The following is a 25,830-nucleotide window of genomic DNA, read 5'->3' as shown; positions in this document are numbered from 1 at the left end:
TTGTACTTCCCAAGCGCTTAGTACAGTGCTCTGCACATAGCGCTCAATAAATACGATTGATTGATTGATTGGTATTAAGCATGACATCACTTTCACTTTTCATTGCAATGGGAAGATGATGATCCCCCTCCCCTCTCCAGCAATGTCAGCACCCTCGTTAATCGATCGATCCTATTTACTGAGCACTCACTGCGTGCAGGACACTGTTCTAAGCGTTTGGGAGAGTACAGTATAACAGAGACGGTAGACACATTTGCTGTCCACGAGGGGCTTACAGTCTAGGATCTAGAGCTTTGGTGCCTGTTCCTTTAGAACAGGGCTTCCAGCGCTTAGAACAGTGCTTTGCACATAGTAAGCGCTTAACAAATACCAACATTAATTAATTAATTAACTGGAGCAGGCATCTTTATGAATCCCTTTCCTAGATCCTGAGGAGGGGCAAACTTAGAAAATGGATCGCTTCCTTGCTCACTGCAAACTGTACCAGCCTCCTTAGTTAGACAGTAAGCTCCTTGAGAGCGTGAATGATGTCTCCTTTCGCTTGTATGCTCCAAGCGCTTAGGACAGTGCTCTGAACACTGTAGGCGCTCAGTAAGTACTGAACAATGAATCAGTTAACGGTACTTACTGAGTGCTTATTTATTGAGTGTGCAGAGCCCTACACTAAACACTTGAGATGCACTGCAAAAGAGTGCAAGTGCACTAGAAGCAGCGTGGCTCAGTGGAAAGAGCCCGGGCTTTGGAGTCAGAGGTCATGGGTTCAAATCCCAGCTCCACCAACTATGAGCTGTGTGACTTTGGGCAAGTCACTTAACTTCTCCCTGGGCCTCAGTTCCCTCATCTGTGAAATGGGGATTAAGACTGTGAGCCCCCCGTGGGACAACCTGATCACCGTGTAACCTCCGCAGCGTTTAGAACAGTGCTTTGCACATAGTGTTTAATAAAGTGTTTACTAGTAAGTGTTTACTAGTACTAGTAGTATCATCATCATCAATCGTATTGAGCGCTTACTGTGTGCAGAGCACTGTACTAAGCACTTGGGAAGTACAAATTGGCAACATATAGAGACAGTCCCTACCCAACTGTGGGCAGTAGTAGTTTAATAGTGTTTAATAAATGCCATTATTAAATGATGCCTGGAATCCGTTCACAATTAAAAACCATAACGCTATAAAACGCCGCCTCCAAATCTATCTAAGGATCAAAGGAACTTTGCGCAAGGATGACACGCAAATTCGTGAAGCGTTCCATATTTTTATTTATTTTACTGGTACCTATCTAGTCTATTTTATTTTGTTAGTATGTTTGGTTTTGTTCTCTGTCTTCCCCCTTCTAGACTGTGAGCCCACTGTTGGGTAGGGACCGTCTCTGTATGTTGCCAGCTTGTACTTCCCAAGTGCTTAGTCCAGTGCCCTGCACACAGTAAGCGCTTAATAAATACGATTGATTGATTGATTGCCTAGAAAGTGGAACGTCTGATGGTGGAAAACATGGGAAGAAAATGCGACCGCGTGAAGATGATGATCTAGTGAAATAAGCTTAACAGACTGGCTCTCCTACGTTCGTCTATTGGATAACCACGAGCTCCTGACACCTTTATGGCCTTGTGTACCTGAATGCATTCGCTGGATCACCGGCAGAAGTTGCTTTTTTACCGCAAAAACAGGAAGCGGTTCTGGTAGGAGTTTCCTTCAGATATTTTTAGGCGATTCCGGCAGTTCAGGGTTCAGGCAGAAGCTAGGAGGAGGGACGCTTCGGGAAAGCCATGGCATGTATCATCATCATCATCAATCGTATTTATTGAGCGCTTACTATGTGCAGAGCACTGTACTAAGCGCTTGGGAAGTACAAATTGGCAACATATAGAGACAGTCCCTACCCAGCAGTGGGCTCACAGTCTAAAAGGGGGAGACAGAGAACAAAACCAAACATACTAACAAAATAAAATAAATAGAATAGATATGTACAAATAAAATAAATAGAGTAAAAAATATGTACAAACATATATACATATATACAGGTGCTGTGGGGAAGGGAAGGAGGTAAGGTGGGGGGATGGAGAGGGGGACGAGGGGGAGAGGAAGGAAGGGGCTCAGTCTGGGAAGGCCTCCCAGATGTAGGTTTAGGAGTACGGGATCCACATGTAAACTAGACTGTGAGCCCACTGTTGGGTAGGGACTGTCTCTATATGTTGCCAACTTGTACTTCCCAAGCGCTTAGTACAGTGCTCTGCACATAGTAAGCGCTCAATAAATACGATTGATGATGATGATGATGATGTAAACCCCGGCTCCGCCGACCGTCAGCTGTGTGACTTTGGGCAAGTCACTTCTCTGGGCCTCAGTTCCCTCATCTGTGAAATGGGGATGAAGACTGTGAGCCCCCCGTGGGACAACCGGATCACTTTGTGACCTCCCCGGTGCTTAGAACAGCGCTTTGCACATAGTGAGCGCTTAATAAATGCCATCATTATTATTACTAACAAAATAAAATAAATAGAATAGATATGTGCAAGTAAAATAGAGTAATAAATCATCATCATCATCAATCGTATTTATTGAGCGCTTACTATGTGCAGAGCACTGTACTAAGCGCTTGGGAAGTACAAATTGGCAACATCTAGAGACAGTCCCTACCCAACAGTGGGCTCACAGTCTAAAATCACAGTCTAATAAATATGTACAAACATATATACATATATATACAGGCGCTGTGGGGAAGGGAAGGAGGTAAGATGGGGTTCGTTGTGGCAGTTAATAATAACTGGGGCATCTGGTAAGCGCTTATTGTGTACCAGCATTCATTCATTCATTCATCTGTACTGAGCGCTAAATCATCAATCGTATTTATTGAGCGCTTACTGTGTGCAGAGCACTGTACTAAGCGCTTGGGAAGTCCAAGATGGCAACATCTAGAGACAGTCCCTACCCAACAGTGGGCTCACAGTCTAAAAGGGGGAGAGCACTGTACTAAGCGCTTGGGAAGTCCAAGATGGCAACAGATAGAGACGGTCCCTACCCAACAACGGGCTCACACTTCCCAGGCGCTTAGTACGGTGCTCTGCACACAGTAAGCGCTCAATAAATACGATTGATGATTGATTGATTGATAGAAGGGGGACAATTCCTTCATTCGTTCAATCCAGGCTCAGTGGAAAAAGAGCCCGGGCTTGGGAGTCGGAAGTCGTGGGTTCTAATCCCACCTCCGCCCCAGGTCAGCTGTGTGACCTTGGGCGAGTCACTTCACTTCTCTGGGCCTCAGTTCCCTCATCTGTCAAAATGGGACACAAAAATGGGAAGACTGGGAGCCCCCCCCCCCCCCGTGGGACAACCTGGTCGCCCTGTAGCCCCCCCCCCCCCCCCAGCGCTCAGCACAGCGCTCAGCACAGTGCTTGGCACATAGTAGGCGCCTAACGATGGCCGTCACCATTGGCATTATGAGGCGTTGGGGGCGGGGCCGGGGGGGGGCGAGAGGCTCTCGCGAGATCTGGGCGGGAGCCGCGGGGCGGGGGAGGGAGATGAGGGCCACGTGACGGTGGGGTGGGTCACGTGGCGAGGGACATTAAAGGCTCACGTGACATGGTCGGAGAGGAGGGTCACGTGGTGCTGCCCGCTTGGATGATGGTGCGGGGATGGACCACGTGACGCGGGCGGTTGTCCGGATGGGAGGGTCACGTGACGCGGGCGGAATCAATCGTATTTATTGAGCGCTTACTGTGTGCAGAGCACTGGACTAAGCGCTTGGGAAGTACAGGCTGGCAACATCTAGAGACAGTCCCTACCCAACATCGTGCTCACAGTCTAGAAGGGGGCGACGGAGAACAAAACCAAACATACTAACAAAATAAAATAAATAGGATAGGTCCAAGTAAAATAAATACATAGGGCAATAAATATGTACAGACATATATACAGGTGCTGTGGGGAAGGGAAGGAGGTAACTTGTATTTCCCAAGCGCTTAGTCCAGTGCTCTGCATACAGTAAGTGCTCAATAAATACAGTTGGTTGATTGAGGTAAGATGGGATGGAGAGGGGCACGAGGGGGAGAGGAAGGAAGGGGCCGCGTGACGTAAACGGGGTGGGGGAAGAGGGCAGTTGGAGGAGCGAGGGAGGTGGATCACGTGACGCGAGAGGGGTGGTAGTCGGGAGGGGGACGAGGGCAGTTGGAGGAGGAGGGAGGGGGATCACGTGACGCGGGCGGGGGAGGAGGGAGGGATCGCGTGACGCGGGCGGGGAGGAGGGAGGCGGGTCACGTGACGCGGGCGGGGAGGAGGGGCGGCGGGTCACGTGACGCCGTGGGGCGGGGGTTGAGGGAGGGGTCACGTGACGCGGTGGGGCGGCGGTCACGAGGCGGGCGCGTCACGTGCCGGGCCGGGTGGGTGGGGGAGGGGAGCGGCGGGGCGACGACCGACCGTCCGTCCGTCCGACCGACCGACCGACCCACCCTCCGACCGCCCGCCCGTCCGTCCGTCCCTCATGGCCGACCCCCGCCCTCCTCCCCTCCTCCTCCTCCTCCTCCTCCTCGGTAAGTCTGTCCGTGAGTGTGTGAGTGTGTGTGTGTGTGTGTGTCCGTGTGTGTGCCGGGGGTCACGCGCCCGGGGAGCCGGTAACGGCTCGGAACCTCCGCCTCCGTTGGCAGCTCCTCCTCCCTCCCTCCCTCCTCCTCCTCCTCCTCCCTCCTCCTCTTCCCCCTCGTCCCCCTCTTCCTCATCATTCGTTCATTCGTTCAGCCGTACTTATTGACCCCGCCGCCTGTCAGCCGTGTGACTTTGGGCAAGTCACTTACCTTCTCTGGGCCTCAGTTTCCTCATCTGTAAAATGGGGATGAAGCCTGTGAGCCCCCCCCCCCCGTGAGACAACCTGAACACTTTGTCACCTCCCCAGTGCTTAGAACAGTGCTTTGCACATAGTAAGCGCTTAATAAATGCCATCATTATTATTATTACCATCCCCAGCGTTTAGAACGGTGCTTGGCACATAGTAATAGCTTAATAAATGCCATTATTATTATTATTATTACTATCTACTCCAGCGCTCAGAACAGTGCTTGGCACATAGTAGTAGATTAATAAATGCCATTATTGGACTTTGGCCAAGTCACTTCTCTGGGCCTCAGTCACCTCAGCTGGGAAATGGGGATGAAGACTGCGAGCCCCCCGGGGCACAACCTCATCACTTTGGCACCTCCCCAGCGCTTAGAACGGTGCTTTGCACATAGTAAGCGCTTAGTAAATGCCGTCATTATTATAATTGTTATTAGTGAGCGCTTACTGTGTGCAGAGCAGTGGGCTAAGCGCTTGGGAAGGCCAAGTTGGCATTCATTCATTCATTTAGTCGAATTTATTGAGCGTCTACTGTGTGCAGAGCAGTGGGCTAAGCGCTTGGGAAGTCCAAGTTAGCATTCAATCGTATTGAGCGCTTACAGTGTGCAGAGCAGTGGGCTAAGCGCTTGGGAAGTCCAGGTTGGCATTCATTCACTCATTCAGTCATATTTATTGAGCACTTACTGTGTGCAGGGCACTGGGCTAAGCGCTTGGGAAGTCTAAGTTGGCAGTCATTCATTCATTTAGTCGTATTTATTGAGCACCTACTGTGTGCAGAGCACTGGGCTAAGTGCTTGGGAAGTCCAGGTTGGCATTCTTTCATTCATTCAACCGTATTTATTGAGCACTTACTGTGTGCAGAGCACTGGGCTAAGCGCTTGGGAAGTCCAAGTTGGCATTCAATCATATTTATTGAGCACCTACAGTGTGCAGAGCACTGGGCTAAGCGCTTGAGAAGTCCAAGATGGCATTCATTCATTCATTTAGTCGTATTTCTTGAGCGCCTACTGTGTGCAGGGCACTGGGCTAAGCGCTTGGGAAGTCCCAAGTTGGCATGCGTTCATTCATTCATTCATTCAATCGTATTTATTGAGCTCTTACTGTGTGAAGAGCACTGGGCTAAGGGCTTGGGAAGTCCAAGTTGGCATTCATTCGTGTTTATTGAGCGCTTACAGCGTGCAGAGCACTGGGCTAAGTGCTTGGGAAGCCAAAGTTGGCATTCATTCATTCATTCAACCGTATTTATTGAGTGCTTACTGCATGCAGAGCACTGGGCTAAGCGCTTGGGAAGTCCAAGTTGGCATGCATTCATTCATTCAGTCGTATTTATTGAGCGCTTACTGTGTGAAGAGCACTGGGCTAAGCGCTTGGGAAGTCCAAGTTGGCATTCATTCAATCATATTTTTTGAGCACTTACTGTGTGCAGAGCGCTGCTTCTCATCTTCCTATTCCTTCTCCCCTTAATAATAATAATAATAATAATGATGGCAATTGTTAAGCGCTTACTCTGTGCAAAGCACTGTTCCAAGTGCTGGGGAGGTTACAAGGTGAACAGGTTGTCCCATAGGGGGCTCACAGTCTTAATCCCCATTTTACAGATGAGGGAACTGAGGCCCAGAGAAGTGAAGTGACGGGCCCAAAGTCACACACAGCTGACAATTGGCGGAGCTGAGATTTGAGCCCATGACCTCTGATTCCAAAGCCCGTACTCTTTCCATTGAGCCACGCTGCTTCCCCTTCCTTGTCTTCCTTTCCCTCCCCCTCATCATCTTCCTCCTCATCTCCCTATTCCTTCTCTTCTTCACCTTCCTATCTTCATCCTCATCTCCTCTTTTCTTCTTCCTCATCTTCCTACTCCTTCTTCCCTTCCTTGTCTTCCTTCTCCTTCCCTTTATCATCATCATCTTCCTCCTCCTCCTCATCTCCCTGTTCCTTCTCTGCCTCATCCTCCTCTTCTCATCTTCGTCCTCCTCCTCATCTTTCTCTTATTCCCCCTCATCTTCGTATTCCTTCTCCCCTTCCTTTTCTTCCTTCTCCTCCCCCTCATCTTCTTCCTCCTCATCTCCCTATTCCTTCGCTTCCTCATCTTCCTATCTTCGTCCTCCTCTTCCTCTTCTTCCTTCTCATCTTCCTGTTCCTTCTCCCCTTTCTTGTCTTCCTGCTCCTCCCCCCATTTTCCTCCTCCTCCTCACCTGCCTATTTCTTCTCTTCCTCATCTTTCTCTTCCTATCTTAATCCTCATCTTCACCCTCATTTTCCTCTTCCTTCTCCTCCTCCTCCTCCTCCTCATTGTCCTCCTCATCTTCTTCCTCCTCTACCTCATTTTCTCCTCATCTTCCTCTTCCCCCTCATCTTCCTCCTCCTCTCCCCTCCCTCCCCCCCCAAAGCTCCTCCCACCCCCGGACACATGACTCCTAATTATCCTCCAGCCCCCTACTCACTCCAAACAGCCCCCCCACAAAAAAAATTATGGTATTTGTTAAACACTTACTATGTGCAAAGTGCTCCTCTAAGTGCAGGGATAGATACAGATTAATCAGGTTCTACACCTGGGGCTCACAATCTTAATCCTCATTTTAGAGATGAAGGAACTGAGGGCCAGAGAAGCACAATAACTTTCCCAAGGTCACACAGCAGACATGTGGCAGAGGCTGGATTAGAACCCGTGACCTTCTGACGCCCAGGCTCTAGCCACTAAGCCATGCTGTCTCAGGGTTTTATGGACTGCCCTCCCCAATGCTACGTCCCTCAGTCGATGGTACTTGTGGGCACTGTACTAAGCGCTTGGGAGAGCAGCGTTGGTAGTCATGATCCCTGTCTACAACAAGCTTAGAGTCTAGAGGTGCCCCTATCAATCAGTCAGTGGTACTTTTTGAGCGCTTATTGTGTGCGGAGCACTGTACTAAGCCTTTGGGAGAGCACAGTACAGCAGAGTTGGTATTTGTGATCCCAGCCCACAACAAGCAGAGTCTACAGGGAACTGGCGGTTTATAAGGGGGCCTTGTCAATCACTGGTATTTATTGAACGCATATCGTGTGCAGAGCACTAGACTAAGCACTCTGGAGAACTTAATACAACAGAGATCGTAGACACGTTACCTGCCCGCAGTAAGCCTACAGCGTAGGGGAAACTGACAAGGCTTGAGGGATCTTGCTCTATCAGTGGCATTTATTGAGCGCTTCCTTTGTGCAGAGCACTGTACTGACTCCTTGGGTGGCAGGATCCCCGCCCACAAGGATCTTAAAAACAATCATGGGAGGGGTTGGGGGGTGAGGGCGGGGAGAGAATTTCAGTCGGTTGAACCCCAAGTGCCCCCACGTTGCCACCCCCTCATTGAATTTTGTAAGTTCATTACCGATAATTATTATTTGGGGAAATCAACTGGGACACGGTCCCCACCCCACTCACCGTCTCAGAAGGAGGGAGAACCGGTATCGAATCAGCATTTCACAAATGAAACTGGGGCACAGAGAAGTCAGGTGACTTGCCCGAGGTCACCCAGCAGCCAAGTGGTGGAGTCGGGTTCCGAATCCAGGTCCGCCATTCCCCAGGCAAGTAATTGGTACCGTATGTGACGACTCCCCTCCTGGACATCCATCTTCACGATCAGGGTTGGACCGCTTAGCATCCCCAAGTTCCTCAGTTTCCCAATTCCAGCCGCTTCTGTCTTCACGAGGAAACTCCCAGAATCCTGGTGAACCCTGGGCGGAAAAGCAACCGTGACCACGTGAGGGTAGGAAAACTCACGGCGCCCAAGGAACAGGATCCTGCATTGACCCCGAGAGAGAATAATAGTAATTATGGCACTTGAAAAGCACTTACATTGTGCACTGTTAATAGTAATAGTAATAATGGCATTTATTAAGCGCTTACTATGTGCAAAACACTGTTCTAAGCGCTGGGGAGGTTACAGAGTGATCCGGTTGTCCCACGGGGGGCTCACAGTCTTAATCCCCATTTTACAGATGAGGGAACTGAGGCCCAGAGAAGTGAAGTGACTGGCCCAAAGTCACACAGCTGACAATTGGCAGAGCCGGGATTTGAACCCATGACCTCTGACTCCAAAGCCCGTGCTCTTTCCACTGAGCCACGCTGCTTCTCCTGCTTCTTCAGGAACCACCTCCACCCTTGGCATTTCTGAACTACATCGGTCGTAAAACAGCCCCCGTTTCGGACCCTGTTTTTTGAACTACATGTGCCAGAAATCCTTGTGGCACATCCTCCACTCCCCCCCCGCCCCCCAAAAAAAACTTACCATCCACTTCTTCCTCCATTGCCTACTGAATTTCTGGGGTGGGTTTGAATCAATCAATCAATCAGTCGTATTTATTGAGCGCTTACTGTGTGCAGAGCACTGTACTAAGCGCTTAATCTCTTGACCTTGAATCTAAGCGCTTGAATCTCTGTTTCTTAAATAATTGGGAGTGTAATCTCCCCAAGCCTTGGTGAGAAAGAACACTCCTGGTTTTCCCTTTTAAATAGGAGTTTTGAATAGCATCTAGCACACCGTGGGCACTTGATGAATAACAGGGAAAGTCTGATGTGGAGGAGGACTTTTGTGTTGATAGTGCGGATAAATAGCCGGGATCGTGTCGTGTTGAAATACTCAGGAAACTGTGATCTTTCCCTGACTCATCTGACGCTAACTTTTCTGAGGCTGCTGAGCTGTTAAATCGAAAGGATTCGGTCCTCGAAGAAAGCCACTTCTCCTTATTCTTCCTTCCCTGAGTGGGTCTGACTGAACCCTTGTGATGCCCCACACGAGTCATTTCACGGGCAGACACGCACACAAGGACTCACAGTTCTCAGCTGGCGACTCTCTGCGTGGCCTTCTTTTTAATAGATACGAAGCGAGACTGGGAGACTTAATACCAGAAACTGAAAGTTGATATCGAAGGCAGCTTAGAAGCATGTGTGTGTTATTTTTAATCCCGGCCTTAAATTGCTCCTGTCGAGGGGTTCGAAGTTGCCCAAACTTTAAATCAGTAGAGAAGTGGGAAGGCGTTTTTTTGTTTTACTTGCTAAACCTGTTATCTCTAGGAAGAGATTTCTCTTCTGAATGACAGGTCGCAGAGATGACCCCGTTCCATTTGTTCCGGTAGTAAAAGAGTGACTAAAGAGTTTCTTTTGAACATTTTGAACACTCGAGCAGTTCCACTTTCATGGCAGAATTTCAACCTCGTTCTTACCGTTTCATTATTATACTCTAAACAGGACAACCCTTTCATGTTTTCATCAATCGGATTTATTGAGTGCTCACTGTGTGCAGAGCACTGTACTAAGCACTTAATGTTTTGTATCGCTGACTTTCACGTAACCTAGAAGAGTCCCCCCCCTTGCTCGTGTAGTAATTAAATGGTGACTAGATCGTGGTTTTACACAACCAAGACATAATGTTTTTTTTCACAGCAAATCTCTTTTCCCCTTCCTTTGCCCTTATTTGAGAAGCAGCGTGGCTCAGCAGAGAAGAGCCCAGGCTTTGGAGCCAGAGGTCATGGGTTCAATTTCCGACTCCACCAATTGTCAGCTGTGTGATTTTGGGCAAGTCACCTAACTTCTCTGTGCCTCAGTTCCCTCATCTGGAAAATGGGGATGAAGACCGTGAGCCCCCCGTGGGACAAGCTGACCACCTTGTAACCTCCCCAGCGCTTAGAACAGTGCTTTGCACATAGTAAGCACTTAATAAATGCCATCATTGTTATTATTTCCGGGACTCGACAGATAGGCTTGTCTCAATCAGCGGGTTAAAAACCGAGCTAGAGGTAATTAGCAAGCCCAGGGAGCAAAAGAGGTGTTAAGAAAAGACGTCAAGCAAGCCAGCGCCAAATCCAAGAAGTAACAGAGCATCTGGGAAGAAGTGGAATTCCTCTTATTGGTGAATTAATTAAGCCCTAGTTGAGACCTGTGTCTTTGGTAATATTTCTGAATGTCTGAATAAGTCACTGACTGTCTTTTTCTCGAGGTCAGGGCTGATGCAGGTTAAGAACTCTTGCATCATCATCATCATCAATCGTATTTATTGAGCGCTTACTATGTGCAGAGCACTGTACTAAGCACTTGGGAAGTACAGATTGGCAACATAATTGGCAAAGTGGCAAATTGGCAAAGTGGCAATTGGCAAATTGGCAAAGTCTTGCAAACTAGACTCCCATTCTCTAGTACAACTGGGTGAGTGTAGACTGAGAGATTTCTCTTGCCCTTTCGTCATTTAAGGTTTTCGAGCACCTACATGTCTCCCCACGTCGCCATTGCTTTTAAAGTTTGGACAACTTCAGTCCTCTCGACAGGAACCATCGTAGGTTGGCTTTAAAGTTGGGAACTTGGCGATCACAGGCCCATGCCTTTCAACTAGTTATTTCAGTTGGGTCGTGCACTGTTTTGGTGGTGTTTTTTTTCAAACGATGGAAAGAAAGAAATTTCAGTTGGAAGTAACGGTGTCAAGGGAAAACTGCCTTTCGTGTATTCTTAAAACCATATTTACACGAACACTTAGCTACTGGTGCCTCTCATCGATCAGCCAGGGATATTTATTGAGTATCTGTCGCGAGCGGAGCACTGCACTAAGTGCTTGGGAGACTACAGTGTAGCAGAATTGGTCGGCCCAGCCCCAGCGACTCTTCAACCTCCCGCTGCTCTGTGTCCCTTTGAAATTGTGGGGGGAACTCAAAATTGGCTTGGGTGGGGTGAGAACCAAGAGAGCAATTTCCCCCAATCCTTAATCTGTTTTAATGTCCTTCTCCCCCTAGAGCTTGTAAGAGCCTTGTGGCAGGGAACATGTCTATAAAATGCGCTGTTGCATTTTAGAACAGTGCTTGGCACATAGTAAGCACTTAACAAATACCATAATTATCATTATTATCATTACTCTCCCAAGCACTTAGTAATAATAATAATAATAATGGCATTTATTAAGCGCTTACTATGTGCAAAAACACTGTTCTAGGACAGTGCACACAGTCAGCCCTCAGTGAATCCCCTCAGAAATTGCTTGGTCAAAGCCTGCCAAGTGCTCAATAAATATGACTGACTGACTGACCGACTGATATCTTATTTATATTGTAAGTTGTGTGTGTGTGGTAGTAGCATAGTATAGTGGATAGAGCACAGGCCTAATCCCTAAACGAATCCCGGCTCTGCCCTTCTCTGCTGTGTGGCCTTGGGCAAGTCATTTCACTTCTCTGGGCCTCAGTGACCTCATCTGTAAAGGGGGGATGGAGACTGTGAGCCCCACGTGGCCCAGGGACTGTGTCCAACCTGATCTGCTTGTATCCACCCCAGCGCTTAATACAGTGCCTGGCACATAATAAGCGCTTAATAAATACCGCAATTATTCTGTGTGGTTGTAGGCAGCCAGAGATAAATACACATAAATAAATACACATCCCCGTCCTTTCTGCAGCAACCCCGGGGTTGCGTTCTCGAAGAACCCAGCCTTGAGGAAAGGTCACGTGGTAGTACGTGGCCCGCGTCCACCAAATACCACTTGCGTACACAAAGCTGCATCACATCCTACCCAAATACGTGCTCTTGTTAGAAGAGCAGTCCCCCTTCCTGCCGTCACGTTCTGTCCAGGACATCGAGGAATCCCGCGTTTTGTCCAGACAGGTGAAAGAAATGGTTTACCAGATCTTCCTTTCCCACAGACTAAATCCAGCGGGGGCAGACCTGCTGCTTCGGCGACAGAATCAATCAGTCAATCGCATTTATTGAGCGCTTACTGTGTGCAGAGCACTGTACTAAGCGCTTGGGAAGTACAAGTTGGCAACACATAGAGACAGTCCCTACCCAACAGTGGGCTCACAGTCTAGAAGGGGGAGACAGAGAACAAAACCGAACATATTAACAAAATAAAATAAATAGAATAGATATTCACAAGTAAAATAAATAAATAGAGTATTAAATATGTACATACATATATACAGGTGCTGTGGCGAAGGGAAGGAGGTAAGACGAGGGGGAAACGATGATCGCTTCTAGACTTCTACAGTGCTCTGCACATAGTAAGCGCTCAATAAATACGATTGATGATGATGACTGTGAGCCCACTGTTGGGTAGGGACCGTCTCTATATGTTGCCAACTTGTACTTCCCAAGCGCTTAGTACAGTGCTCTGCACGCAGTAAGCGCTCAATAAATACGATTTGATTGATTGATTGATCTGCAGGGCTATTCACTCATTCAGTCATATTTAATGAGCGCTTACTGCATGCAGAGCACTGTACTAAGTGCTTGGGAGAGTGGCATACAGCAGTACACAAACACATTCCTTGCCCACAACAAGCTTACAGTCTAGAGTGTATTTTCACCGCCAGCGTGTACCTCTCTCTCCCACTGTAAACAGGATCCTTAGAGACGGCATCTTCACTCTTTGAGGTGAAAAACAGCACGGGGACAACATGTATCCTGGCTAACTTCTCAGCAGACTTCTCGGTGAACTACAGCACCAAAAATGGCTCCAAGGTGAGAAACGACCCCAAGCAGAAATTGAGCTCTTCTTCCCTTTCATTTAATCATATGTATTGAGCGTTTACCGTGTGCAAAGCACTCTACTGAGCGCTTCCATAAGGATAAGGATCATTCGTGGAGAAAGAGTTAAACCCCCATCCCTCCCATTTTCATGTCCCTTTTCCCCCTCCCCCAGCTCCTGCCTCTTTTCTAGGGCAGCAGAGGAGTCTAATTGTGGTATTTGTTAAGTGCTTAGTACTGTACTATGCGCTGAGGTAGATACAAGCAAATCGGGTTGGACACAGTCCCTGTCCCCCAGTGGGGCTCGCAGTCTTAGTCCCCATTTTACAGATGAGGTAACAGAGGCACAGAGAAATGAAGTGACTTGCCCAAATTCACACAGCAATCAGTCAATCGTATTTATTGAGCGCTTACTGTGTGCAGAGCCCTGTACTAAGCTCTTGGAAAGTATAAGTTGGCAACATATAGAGACAGTCCCTACCCAACAGTGGGCTCACAGTCTAAAAGGGGGAGACAGAGAACAAAACCAAACATACTAACAAAATAAAATAGACAAGTGGCAGAGGTGGGGTTAGAATCCAGGTCCTTCTGACTCGTAGGCTTGGGCTCTATTCACTAGGCCACACTGTTTTTCTCGTCTAGGGGAAAGAGCCCGGGTTTGGGAGTCCGACGACCTGGGTTCCGATCCCGTCTCTGCCACCTGCCTGCTGTGTGCTCTTGGGCAAATCACTTCACTTCTGGGCCTCCGTTTTCTCATCTGTTAATTAGGGATTACTCAGACCGTGAGCCCCGTATGGGACAATCACTGTGTCTAATATGCATATTCTGCACCTACCCCAGCGCTTAGTAGAGTGCCTAGTACATAGTAAGTCCCCCCACACATAGTCTTTGTTTCTCCCATGGTAGCAGTATAAACCGTACCTGCATTTGAAGTGAAACTCCTTCAGCACATCCTTTTATAACGCTTTTGAAAGCAACAAACAAAATCCCCGGATATAGTTGCCAACTCTGTTTTCTAAGCCCTAGGCAAAAGGAAAATATTACAGACATTCCAGTGGTTAAACTTCAGTGAAGTTTGTTCATAATAATAATAATAATAATAATAATGGCATTTATTAAGCGCTTACTATGTGCAAAGCACTGTTCTAAGCGCTGGGGAGGTTACATGGTGATCAGGTTGTCCCACGGGGGGCTCACAGTCCTCATCCCCGTTTTACAGAGGCGGTAACTGAGGCCCAGAGAAGTGAAGGGACTTGCCCAAAGTCACACAGCTGACAATTGGCAGAGCCGGGATTTGAACCCAAGACCTCTGACTCCAAAGCCCGCGACCTTTCCACTGAGCCACGCTGCTTCTCTAATCATCAATCATCAATCGTATTTATTGAGCGCTTACTGTGTGCAGAGCACTGTACTAAGCGCTTGGGAAGTACAAATTGGCAACATATAGAGACAGTCCCTGCCCAACAGTGGGCTCACAGTCTAAAAGGGGGAGACAGAGAACAAAACCAAACATACTAACAAAATAAAGTAAATATCTAATATCATCTTATATCTTATAATGTTTGAGCCAGATCCCTGCTCTTTAAATGGCAAGCATATTTGACATTAAAGAGTTTTTCCTCTTTGTTCAAAGAGAACACACTGATGATTTTTTTTTTTCCTCATCAATTCCCCATTTCAATGAAGGTGGTAAAGAAAAGCTGTACAACACCCGCTGGTGATTGGGAAGTCCCCACACTATTTCTTTTATTACCATGGATTTTGAATTTCTCTTGCTCCCAAGGCAGGACCCAGTGATTTCTGGCGATCCCCAATAATTACCAAGGATTACTGATTGACGGGGAACAGTGGGATTTTCTCACGTCCTTCTGACCGGTACTTCTCATTTTCTTGTAGAGCGAGGCTTCTTTCAAACTTCCGTCGAGCGCAGAAGTATTAAACAGCAGCTCCTGCGGGCAAGAGAATGGTTCCAGTGCCGTTCTGGCGATCGGCTTTGAAGAAGGGCACTCGTTAATTTTGAATTTCTCAAAGAACGAAAAGGAGTACAAAGTCCAGCAGCTGAGTTTGGCGCTCAACCTGTCCGACGCAAATATCTTCCACGACGCCCAGCCCAACGGTAAGGAGAGACCGTCCCCGTTGAAGTTTGGACGCCCGGCTTCGATCTTCCGATCCGCCGGTCGTAATCCGTGCCCTCTCACTTTGCAGGAACGAGGCGGGAGGAGTCGGTCACCGACATCGAAGCAGGCCTGCGCAGGAGGTATCGGTGCGTGAGCCGCAACCAGATAAAGATGGGGAACGCGACGGTCACCTTCAGCGACGTCACCCTCCAGGCCTATCTTTCAAACAACAGCTTCAGCAAGGAAGGTGAGGCCTCGGTTGCCGCTCGGGACACGGCTTCAGCCCGTTTCAGTCCTCTGGCAGAGAGGCAGGGCGGCCTGGTGGCTAGAGCCCGGGACTGGGAGTCAGAGGGACCTCGGTCCTAACGGTGGCTCCGCCGCTTGGCCGCTGTGGGACCGCGGGTGAGTCGCTTCTCTTCCCTAGTCCTCGGTTACATCATCTGGAAAATGGGGATTAAGACTGCGAGCCCCGTATGGGACGTGACTGTGTCCAACCCGATTTGCTTGTATCCAACCCAGTGCTTAGAACAGCACACTGTAAGCGCTTAACAAATACCACAAAAAAGAACAGTGCCTGGCACACAGTAAGCGCTTAACAAATACCACAAATTTTTTTTTTTTTTTTATGTGGGGACTAGAAGAAGTTACTTGATCCCCATCTGCGGCGCCTCAAGGCCGTTTTTATTCTTAAAAAATATGCATTTCCCCCCCATTGGCCAGTCCCCTGGTCATCTGGGACCGGTAAGAAAAACAGCAGACCCGCTCAACCCATGTGCTGTGTCCTAAGCACTTACTTTGCGCTGTGCTAAATGCTTGGGAGAGTACAGAGACGATCCCATTCTCGAGGAGCGTATGGTCTGGCAGAGGGGCCTGGGGTCTCCTTTTCTGAAAGAGATTCTCCCCCACCCCCGAGACATGAATGTTGCAGGGTGTTTGAGAGGATAGGAAATGGGGAAAGGAGGATCGCCTCATTCTGTAATCCTCGGTTGGCCTCTAACATGTTGGGTTTTTGAGGAACCACGTATTAAGAAGAAATTACACAAGCGTGCACGGAGCTGTTTCTCCTGACTCCGCATCGGGTAGCAGCGTGTCCCCATGAAGAGAACACGGGCCCAGGAGTTAGAGGACCTGAGTTCCAGTCCTGGCGCCGCCCCTTGTCTCCTGTGTGACCTTGGACAAGTCACTTAGCGTCTCTGGGCCTCAGCTCCCTCCTCTGTAAAATGGAGATTACATCCTACTCCCTCCAGCTTAGGCTGTGAGCCCCAGGTGGGGCAGGGACTGTGTCCAACCTCATTACCTTGTGTCTACCCCAGTGTTTAGTACAGTGCTTGGCACGGAGTAAGCGCTTAATAAATTCCAAAATTTACCAACAAAGCAAAAAACAAATGCACTTTGTTCAGAAGACAAGTCCCTAGTTCTTCAATGGCATTCGAACCAGAGGATATAAGGAAAATGCCCATCAAGTGGCTGTCTATCCTTTTCTAATCGGTCATTTCAGAACCTCTGATAAATCGATAGGCACCATGGTTGACGTGTCTACAAGGAAGGCTGTGATGGCTCTTCACTCCAATAATAATAATAATAATACTGACTTCCTCCTCTTCTCCCTCCTCTTTAGATTGTGAGCCCCATGAGGGACAGGGACTGTGTCCAACCTACTTAGCATATCTTCCCCAGTGCTTACAACAGTGTGGACACATAGCAAGTGCTTAACAAATGCCATAAAAAAAGCAGTTGAAAGTGAAAAATCTGATGTTGAGGTCCTTCTCCAAAGACGACTCTAAGCAGGCCTTTGCTAGTAAATGAAAATTAATGAACAAGTAAAGAGCATTCATAAGGCATAGTCTCTTTTTACCCAGGTCTTTGAAAAATGGTGATCGACTAAAGTTTTAGAAACGAGTATACTTCCTTGGCCTTATGCCCAGCCAAATTGTGGCTAAAACCCTCTTTTATTTGGTCTTACAGTGAAGTTGCAAGTATTTCTTTTGATGATTATAGGTGGGGGAAAAGAGAAGCATCCATGTTCTCTTCTCGGTGACTGAGCCAAATCTTAAAAGTTTTCCTGTCATTGATATTTGGGCTATTAATAACTGGACATTTTCCCCAGGGCAGAGGGAAATAGGACCCTAGCCAAGGTGGCTAGCTCATCAGACCAGCTTGGCATTGTCGAGATTCAGTTCGTAATGGAACTGTCATACATTTCTTCAGAAGAAAAGCCAAAGTTGGCCCAATTTTTAGCCGAGGTCCTTAATTGCCGTGTTCACCAGAATCGCGGGTCTCTTTCGGCGGCACCTCTTATAGGCATTTGTAGAGCCCCAAACTCAAAAGTATGATATGTAATAATAATGATTGTAGCATTATTACTATGTGCCAGGCGCTGTACTAAGCGCTGGGGTGGACACAAGCAGATTGGGTCGGATCTAGTTCCCCCTTTATGGACGAGGTACCTGGGGCCCAGAGAATAATAATAATAATAATAATAATGGTGTTTGATAAGTGCTTACTATCTGCCCAGCACTGTTCTAAGTGCTGAGAAGTGAAGCGACTTGAAGTGAAGTGAAATGCAGGGTCACGTGGCAGACGGGTGGTGGAGCCAGGATTTGAACCCGGGTACCCTGATTTCCAGGCCCGGGCTCTAGCCACTAGGCCACACTGCTTTTTTTCTTTTTTGCCACAAGCGCTGAAGAGTTGAGGCGTTGTGAGCTCTTCCAGAGGGATCAGCTGCAGGCGTTGCAGTCGCTGTTTGGACAGAATAGGATCCGCCACAAGGCTGCAACTTGACCGTTGACCCTTACTGTGGCCCTAAAACAATATTCGGCAGGGTTCTAACTAAACCTGACCTTGCTTTTAGGGTAGCGTGTTCCATTTCCTGCTTGTAGCCTGTTGATAAGAAAAATTACGGTACTTGTTAAGTGCTTACCGTGTGGCAAGCAATTTCTGTTTGGGATCGGCCTTCAAGAATCCAATAAGTTATAAGCGTTTTTAATAGGTGAGCTTTGATAAGAGAGTCTACGGACAGGCCCCAAGTATTGCAATAAAAATTTCACGCTGCCTAAAACTTTTACAGCCCACAAGGAAACAAAGGACCAAAGTAAACGCTTTGGAGATGAGCTACTGCAGGGAGACATACCGATGACGATGTCAGTATTTGTTGAGTGCTTACTATGTGCTAAGCACTGGAGCCGATACAGGTTAATCAGGTCAGGCAGAGTCCCTGTCTCACGTGGGGCTTACGGCCTAAGTGGGAGGAAGAACAGGTATCTATTTCTGATTTTCCAGATGAGGAAACTGAGGCCCAGTAAAGTCACTTGACCAAGGGCACGCAGCAGGCAAGTGGCGGAGGCAGGATTAGAACCCAGGTCCTCTGACGCCCAGGCCCGGGCTCTTAGTGTGCCAGGCTTTGATTTGGAAGACAATGAGCTACCGCTCCCCATCTTTCTTTGGTGAGGGAGGGTCGAACGATACAAAATAGGTGTAGACTTTCGCACGATCAATTTAGGTCCCCAGGAGTGGCGTGGATAGCCAAAGATTTCTTCCGGAGAGGTTTAAAGTTCCCATTTGGCCCAACTAAACTAGCATGTTTTTACCCGGAAGAAAAATAGTTTTAGCACGTGATTCTTAGCTCTCACTATTATCAAGTATAGTACAAGGGCAGTATTTGGTAAGTACTTTATTCTTTGCCCTGGCACTGTCCTAAGCACCCCTCAGAAAGCTAGAGAACTGTAGTGTAATGGATCAGCCTGATAGGGATCGTGGGGTGCCACCAAACCGTACGGTGTCGAAAAGGCGCAAACCTCTGGGAACTTTTAGGACGAGGCGTGAGACTGTGGGCAAGTCACTTCTCTGTGCCTGTTACCTCATCTGTAAAATGGGGATTAAGACTGTGAGCCCCCGTGGGACGACCTGATCACCTTGTAACCTCCCCAGCACTTAGAACAGTGCTTTGCACATAGTAAGTGCTTAATAAATGCCATTTAAAAAAAAAAATGAGAGAAGTGAGAAGCTTGGGAACTTTTAGGACAAGGCGCGAAAAAGAAACGAGAGAAGTGAGAAGGTTGGGATTTTGCGTACGTAGGCGTGTTTTGTTCCGTTCACCTCCTCCTACCTTCTCCTTCCAGAAACACGCTGTCGACAGGACACCCCCTCACCAACGACCAAGCCGACGAGCCCTGCTCCTACTACACCTCCAAGGCCAGAAAGCCCGTCCGTTCACACGTACAACATTACGGACGCCAATGGGACCACTTGCTTGCTTGTCAGCATGGGGTTGCAGCTTAACGTCACCTATGAAAAGAAAGACTCCAAGGTGAGTCTTTCTCTGTCTCTCTGTCTTTCTCTCTCCCTCCCTCGCTCTCTTGCCCGACCCCCACCTTCGGGCCTTTCCCATGTTCTTTCTGACTTGAAAATAAGGTAGACGTTTTACCAAATAGCCTCTTAGCTTGTTTTGGGACCCACAGAATATCCGTCTCTGATTTGGACTACTGAGAGGAAAAATAATCAGTGGTTTTGATTGAGCTCTTAGCGTGTGCAGGGCACTGTACTAAGCGGCCTTTTGTTTTTCCCTCAGAGACATGAAGGGGTGGCAAGCTAGCCGTGGGACCCCCAGAATATCCGTCTCTGATTTGGACTACTGAGAGGAAAAATAATCAGTGGTTTTGATTGAGCTCTTAGCGTGTGCAGGGCACCGTACTAAGCGGCTTTTTGCTTTTCCCGGAGACATGAAGGGGTGGCAAGCTAGCCGTGGGACCCCAAGAATATCCGTCTCTGATTTGGACTACTGAGAGGAAAAATAATCAGTGGTTTTGATTGAGCTCTTAGCGTGTGCAGGGCACTGTACTAAGCGGCCTTTTGTTTTTCCCTCAGAGACATGAAGGGGTGGCAAGCTAGCCGTGGGACCCCCAGAATATCCGTCTCTGATTTGGACTACTGAGAGGAAAAATAATCAGTGGTTTTGATTGAGCTCTTAGCGTGTGCAGGGCACTGTACTAAGCGGCCTTTTGTTTTTCCCTCAGAGACATGAAGGGGTGGCAAGCTAGCTGTGGGACCCCCAGAATATCCGTCTCTGATTTGGACTACTGAGAGGAAAAATAATCAGTGGTTTTGATTGAGCTCTTAGCGTGTGCAGGGCACTGTACTAAGCGGCTTTTTGTTTTTCCCTCAGAGACATGAAGGGGTGGCAAGGGGTGGCAAGCTAGGTGGCAAGCTAGCCGTGTAAACAAGTAAACAGCATCCAGTTGATATTCTGAGGCAGCCTGGCTTCATCATCAGTCCGTCAGTGGTTTTTATTGAGCCCTTACTATGGGCAGAGCACTGTACTAAGCACTTGGGAGAGTACAATACAATGGAAGGAGCCGGGAGACCTGAATTCTAATTGTGGCTCTACGTTTTGGCCTGCTGTGTGACCTGTGTGATTTGTCAGGCTTCAACCAGTAATAGTAACTGTGGTACTCGTGGACAGGCACTGTACTAAGCGCTGGGGTGGGGACACGCAAATCGGGTTGGACACAGTCCCTGTCCCACACGGGACTCACGGGCTTAATCCCCATTTTACAGGTGAGGGAACTGAGGCCCAGAGAAGGGAAGTGACTTGCCCAAGGCCAAACAGCTGACAAGTGGCAGAGCTGGTATTAGAACCCATGACCTTCTGACTCTACTGAGAAGCAGTGTGGCTCAGTGGAAAGAGCCCGGGCTTCGGAGTCAGAGGTCATGGGTTCAAATGCCGCCTCCACCGTCAGCTGTGTGACTTTGGGCCAGTCCCTTAACTTCTCTGTGCTTCCGTTACCTCATCTGTAAAATGGGGATTAAAACCGTGAGCCCCCCGTGGGACAACCTGTTCACCTTGTAACCTCCCCAGCGCTTTGACCAGTGCTTCGCACATAGTAAGCGCTTACAAATACCATCATGATTATTACCGCGCCATGCTGCTCCTCTACAGGAAAGGTACAATGCTGTTTCGGAAGCAACTTGGGAACCTTTCTGAAGTCATGGGCGGGGGGCAGGTGTTGGGGGAGGATCTCGATTAAGAAGTCTCCTGAACGGTGATTTGTTTTGGGTTTTGTTTTTTTTTTTCTCGTTTCCTTAGGTGGCTGTCGATGTGTTTAACGTCAACCCCAATAAGACCTTGGTGAACGGGAGCTGTACCTCCCCAGCAGTCACCCTGGCGCTGCAGTCCGAAAACAACGCTACCCTTCTGACTTTCCGGTTTGGCATGGTAAGGGTTCTCTGGCGCCGTAGATAACAGTCCCGCCCAACCCAGAGGGATCCCCGCGCCCCTTCGTAGCCGAGACGTGGGCCGGCAAGTGGGGGGAAACGAATCCGTAGGAAGGCACAATTCAAAGGAAACATCTATCCCCGAAGAGGAAATGTTGACGGATGAGGAAATCCCCGGGAGCTCGGTCGGTCAGTCGTATTTATCGAACGCTTACTGTGTGCAGAGCACCGGACTAAGCACTTGGGAGAGGACAGTTGAACAGTCAACAGATACATTCCGTGCCCGCAACGAGCTGGATGTGGACATAAGCGCTGTGGGGCCCAGAGGGGGGATGAATAAAGGGAACAAGTCGGGGAAACGCAGAAGGGAGCGGGAGAAAAGGAAAGGAGGGCTGAGGGAAGGCCTCTTGGAGGAGATGGGCCTTTAGTCAGGCTTCGGAGGGTGGGGTGAGTCATTGTCAGATATGAGGAGGGAGGGCGTTCCAAGCAAGAGACAGGACGTGGGTGAGGTAGACGAGATTCGGGCCATGTGGGACAGGGACTGTGTCCATCCCAAATTGCCCGTCTCCACCCCAGCGCTTAGTACTGTGCCTGGCACGTGGTAAGCACTGAACCAGTATCAATCAATCATATTTATTGAGCGCTTACTGTGTGCAGAGCACTGTACTAAGCGCTTGGGAATATTATTGTTAAGATGGAGGAGTCAAGAAACGGCAATATCCGAATGAGCCATTTTTGGAACTCGAATGCCAGCTGGAAACAGAGCCCTCGATCAGCCAGCGGCTTTCCAGGAATGTAGACAGCTTCCCGGGCCTCCCGTCCTCTCCCTGCTTCCTAGTCCCAGCCAAGAAGGCTCTGTAGGCTAAACCAAGGCCGTCCCTTTCGCCAGTCTCACTTGACTGGGCTGGAGGAGGCCAAGCTGGAAGATAGATCAGAAGGCAGGTTGCTGAGGCACAGGTAGGGATAAGTCTGCCGCACCGGCAAGTGCGGAATGAGCGGTGGTCAGATTTAAACCAGGGTTTTCTCGGAGAATTTAACCGTGCGGCTTGGATCCCCTCTTAAACCGGTGAAAAATCTCAGAAGGGTGGGATCAATGGCATTTTGACACCTGTCTATATGTTTTGTTTTGTTGTCTGTCTCCCCCTTCTAGACAGTGAGCCCGTCGTTGGGTAGGGACCGTCTCTATAGGTTGCCGACTTGGACTTCCCAAATGCTTAGTACAGTGCTCTGCACACAGTAAGCACTCAGTAAATACGAATGAATGAATTTAATGAGCTCTTATGTGCAGAGTGCTTGGGAGAGTATAATGCAACAGAATTAGTTGGCAAGTTCCCTGCCCACTACAAGCATCCAGTCTAGAGGACATTTATTCCTCGATATGTATCCAGTTCCTGTTTTCTTTCTCTTAAAGAATGAAAATACTACCAAATTTTTCCTGCAAGGGATCCACCTGAATACGGCTTTGCCTTCTGATGCTAAAGGTAAGACCGTTTCACCCCCACTGTCCCTGGAGCCGGAAAAACCTCGCGTAAGGTTTCTCAGAACGGACCGGTGTTTCTCCTGTGCCCCCAGAAGTGCGGTTTGATGCTGCGAACATGTCCCTGAGGGCCCTGCAAGCCACAGTTGGAAACTCCTACAGGTGCAACACCGAGGAAAGGGTTCAAGTGACGAAGAACTGTTCGGTCAACATATTCACCGTTCAGGCCCAGGCTTTCAAGGTTGAAGGCGGCAAATTCGGACCCGGTGAGTCGACCGATCGAATAGCGTTTTATCGGTTGGAAAAAGCGTTTTTGGAGGGAGGCTTAGCGCTGCGGAGGGAACGACTCCTCTGGTAAGCTCTGAGGTAATCGGTACGAAGACAAGCCCCTGTATTTATTTGGGTGAGTCCCCGTTTTTCCCCCACCCCTCTCCTAAAATCTACCAGAAGCAGCAGCTTCTCCTGTGCTCCTCTTCCTTTGGAAAGGCCGGAGCATCCGAAAACGAAAGACCGCCCTGCTTGATTCTTCCGCGAGTGGGAAGGATGTATAAACTCCACCTCGGGGGCGTTGCATTGGGAAGGCAAGGTGTAGGGTAACTGGAGAGTGACACCTTTGCTTCATTTAGAGAAGCAGTGTGGCTCAGTGGAAAGAGCTTGGGAGTCAGAGGTCATGGGTTCAGATCCCAGCCCCGCCAGTTGCCGGCTGTGTGACTTTGGGCAAGTCCCTTTACTTCTCTGTGCCTCAGTTCCCTCGTCTGTAAAATGGAGATGAAGACCGCGAGCCCCCCCTGGGACAACCTGATTACCTTGTAACCTCCCCAGCGCTTAGAACAGTGCTTTGCACATAGTAAGGGCTTAACAATGAATGAATGCAGAGCGCCGTACTAAGCGCTTCGAATTGAAGTGCTCGTTTCATTCCTTATCATGGCAATGCATAATGCAGAGAAGCAGTGTGGCTCTGTGGAAAGAGCACGGGCTTGAGAGTCAGAGGTTGTGGGTTCTAATTCCAGCCCCGCCACTTGTCAGCTGTGTGACTTTGGTCAAGTCACTTCACTTCTCTGTGCCTCAGTTGCCTAATCTGTAAAATAGGGATTAAGACTGTGAGCCCCACCTGGGACAACCTGATTACTTGTATCTCCCCCAGCACTTAGAACAGTTCTTGGCACATAGTAAGCGCTTAACAAATACCATTATTATTGTTATCTATTTATAAGACAGAGGGTAGGGACCATCTCTATATGTTGCCAACTTGTACTTCCCAAGCGCTTAGTACAGTGCTCTGCACACAGTAAGCGCTCAATAAATACGATTGAATGAAAGGGTAGGAGCCACTTCTCATCCGTCTCCTTTTGACCAGTCGTCTACGATCCTCGGCTATCTCGGGCCTGTTTTTAGGGACCGGACCCCCCCATCCCACCCCCACCGAAATGCACTCACTCTTATTATTCTATTTATTTTATTAATGGTGTGTATTTATTATTCTACTTATTTTGATGCTGTTGATGCCTGCCTACTTGTTTTGTTGTCTGTCTCCCCCTTTCTAGACTGTGAGCCCGTTGTTGGGTAGGGACTGTCTCTATCTGTTGCCTAATTGTACTTTCCAAGCGCTTAGTACAGTGCACTGCGCACAGTAAGCGCTAAATAAATGCGATTGAATGAATGAATGAATGAATGAATGCCGTCATTATTATTATTCTTACTACTGCTTAGACACGCTGCTTCTCTCTCACACGTCTCCCCCCGTCCCGTCCTGTCCTGTCCGCAGCGGAAGAGTGCCAGCTGGACGAGAACAACATGCTGATCCCGATAGCCGTCGGGGCAGCCCTGGCCGGCCTCGTGCTCATCGTCCTCATCGCCTATCTCATCGGCCGAAAGAGGAGTCACGCCGGCTACCAGACCATCTGAGGAGGCCGCCGCCGCCGCCACAAGTCTACCGGAGGCCTGCCTGGCTTCCTTTTCTCCGAGCTCAAGTTGACAGCGAAAGGGAGGCTCACACACTCTCTCTCTCTCTCTCCCCACCTTCTTCCCGCCTACTACTTCTCCCCAGTGTGAAATCCATCTAGACCCATTCCCTCTGCCCGGAGGAGTGACTTCCGAAAACGACGTTAACCGTGCTAACTGGTTAATCTTTTACCAAAATAGAAATCTCGAGGGTAAGAGCGCTTTCCTAAAATTGGCACTGACTCCATTCTGCTTTCACTTGTTTAAGACTGGTGTTAACCTTTCTCCATCCTTCACTTCTCGGATTTAGGCCGCACAAAGGGGGGGAAAAGAAAATCTTTCCTCCCTAATTTAACACTTAACTACTTCGGTCCTGGGAGTTTTGTGTTCAAGTAACAGCTGACGCACGTCCTAAAGGTTGGCGCCTTTAGTCAGCTTTAAGCCCCAGAAACCGCCTGGCCTGAGCAATGCAGTAGTCAAACCTTATCAGAACTCGTGTAATTGGGCAAACCCCTTCCCTGGCAATTTAAACGCTCTGCCAATCTAAGAGCTGGCACTTTTTAAACTCTATCTTAAAATGGGTGTTATTTTTATTTACTTTTTTTTTTGTAAAAGTGAGTCGAGTCTTCTGGTTGAAATTCAGGGTGATCCTATTTTCTGCACATGTGTACAATGTAGATCTCACACTGCTGATTTATCTGCTTTAAGCTTGGATGGGGTTGTACACTTTAAGGATCAGTTTGTATGTATGCATTGCCTGTAACAATGCTAATAAAGATTTTTTTTCTTTGTTAA

At 48.5% G+C, this 25,830-nt stretch overlaps 1 protein-coding gene across 1 annotated transcript; it reads left to right on the top strand.

Moving 5' to 3' along the window:
- Positions 1-4,476: 4,476 nt before the first annotated feature.
- On the top strand, positions 4,477-25,830 carry LAMP1 (lysosomal associated membrane protein 1). The gene is made up of 9 exons (XM_038761899.1): positions 4,477-4,525; positions 13,166-13,284; positions 15,187-15,406; positions 15,496-15,654; positions 19,526-19,713; positions 21,490-21,618; positions 23,029-23,098; positions 23,190-23,360; positions 24,860-25,830. The coding sequence occupies exons 1-9, from the start codon at positions 4,477-4,479 to the stop codon at positions 24,997-24,999; spliced, it is 1,245 nt and encodes a 414-aa protein (XP_038617827.1). The 3' UTR covers positions 25,000-25,830.

This window comes from Tachyglossus aculeatus, chromosome 20 (genome assembly GCF_015852505.1).
Source record: "Tachyglossus aculeatus isolate mTacAcu1 chromosome 20, mTacAcu1.pri, whole genome shotgun sequence".
Taxonomy (NCBI): Eukaryota; Metazoa; Chordata; class Mammalia; order Monotremata; family Tachyglossidae; genus Tachyglossus; species Tachyglossus aculeatus.
The sequence above is the reverse complement of the archived record's forward strand: the minus strand, read 5'-3'. Positions and strand labels throughout refer to the sequence as shown.

Coding starts and splice junctions, on each gene's coding strand:
- LAMP1 (XM_038761899.1), top strand. CDS start 4,477: ATGGCCGACCCCCGCCCTCCTCCCCTCCTCCTCCTCCTCCTCCTCCTC. Junction 15,655..19,525: donor CAACAGCTTCAGCAAGGAAG/GTGAGGCCTCGG, acceptor TTCTCCTTCCAG/AAACACGCTGTCGACAGGAC. Junction 23,099..23,189: donor TTTGCCTTCTGATGCTAAAG/GTAAGACCGTTT, acceptor CTGTGCCCCCAG/AAGTGCGGTTTGATGCTGCG.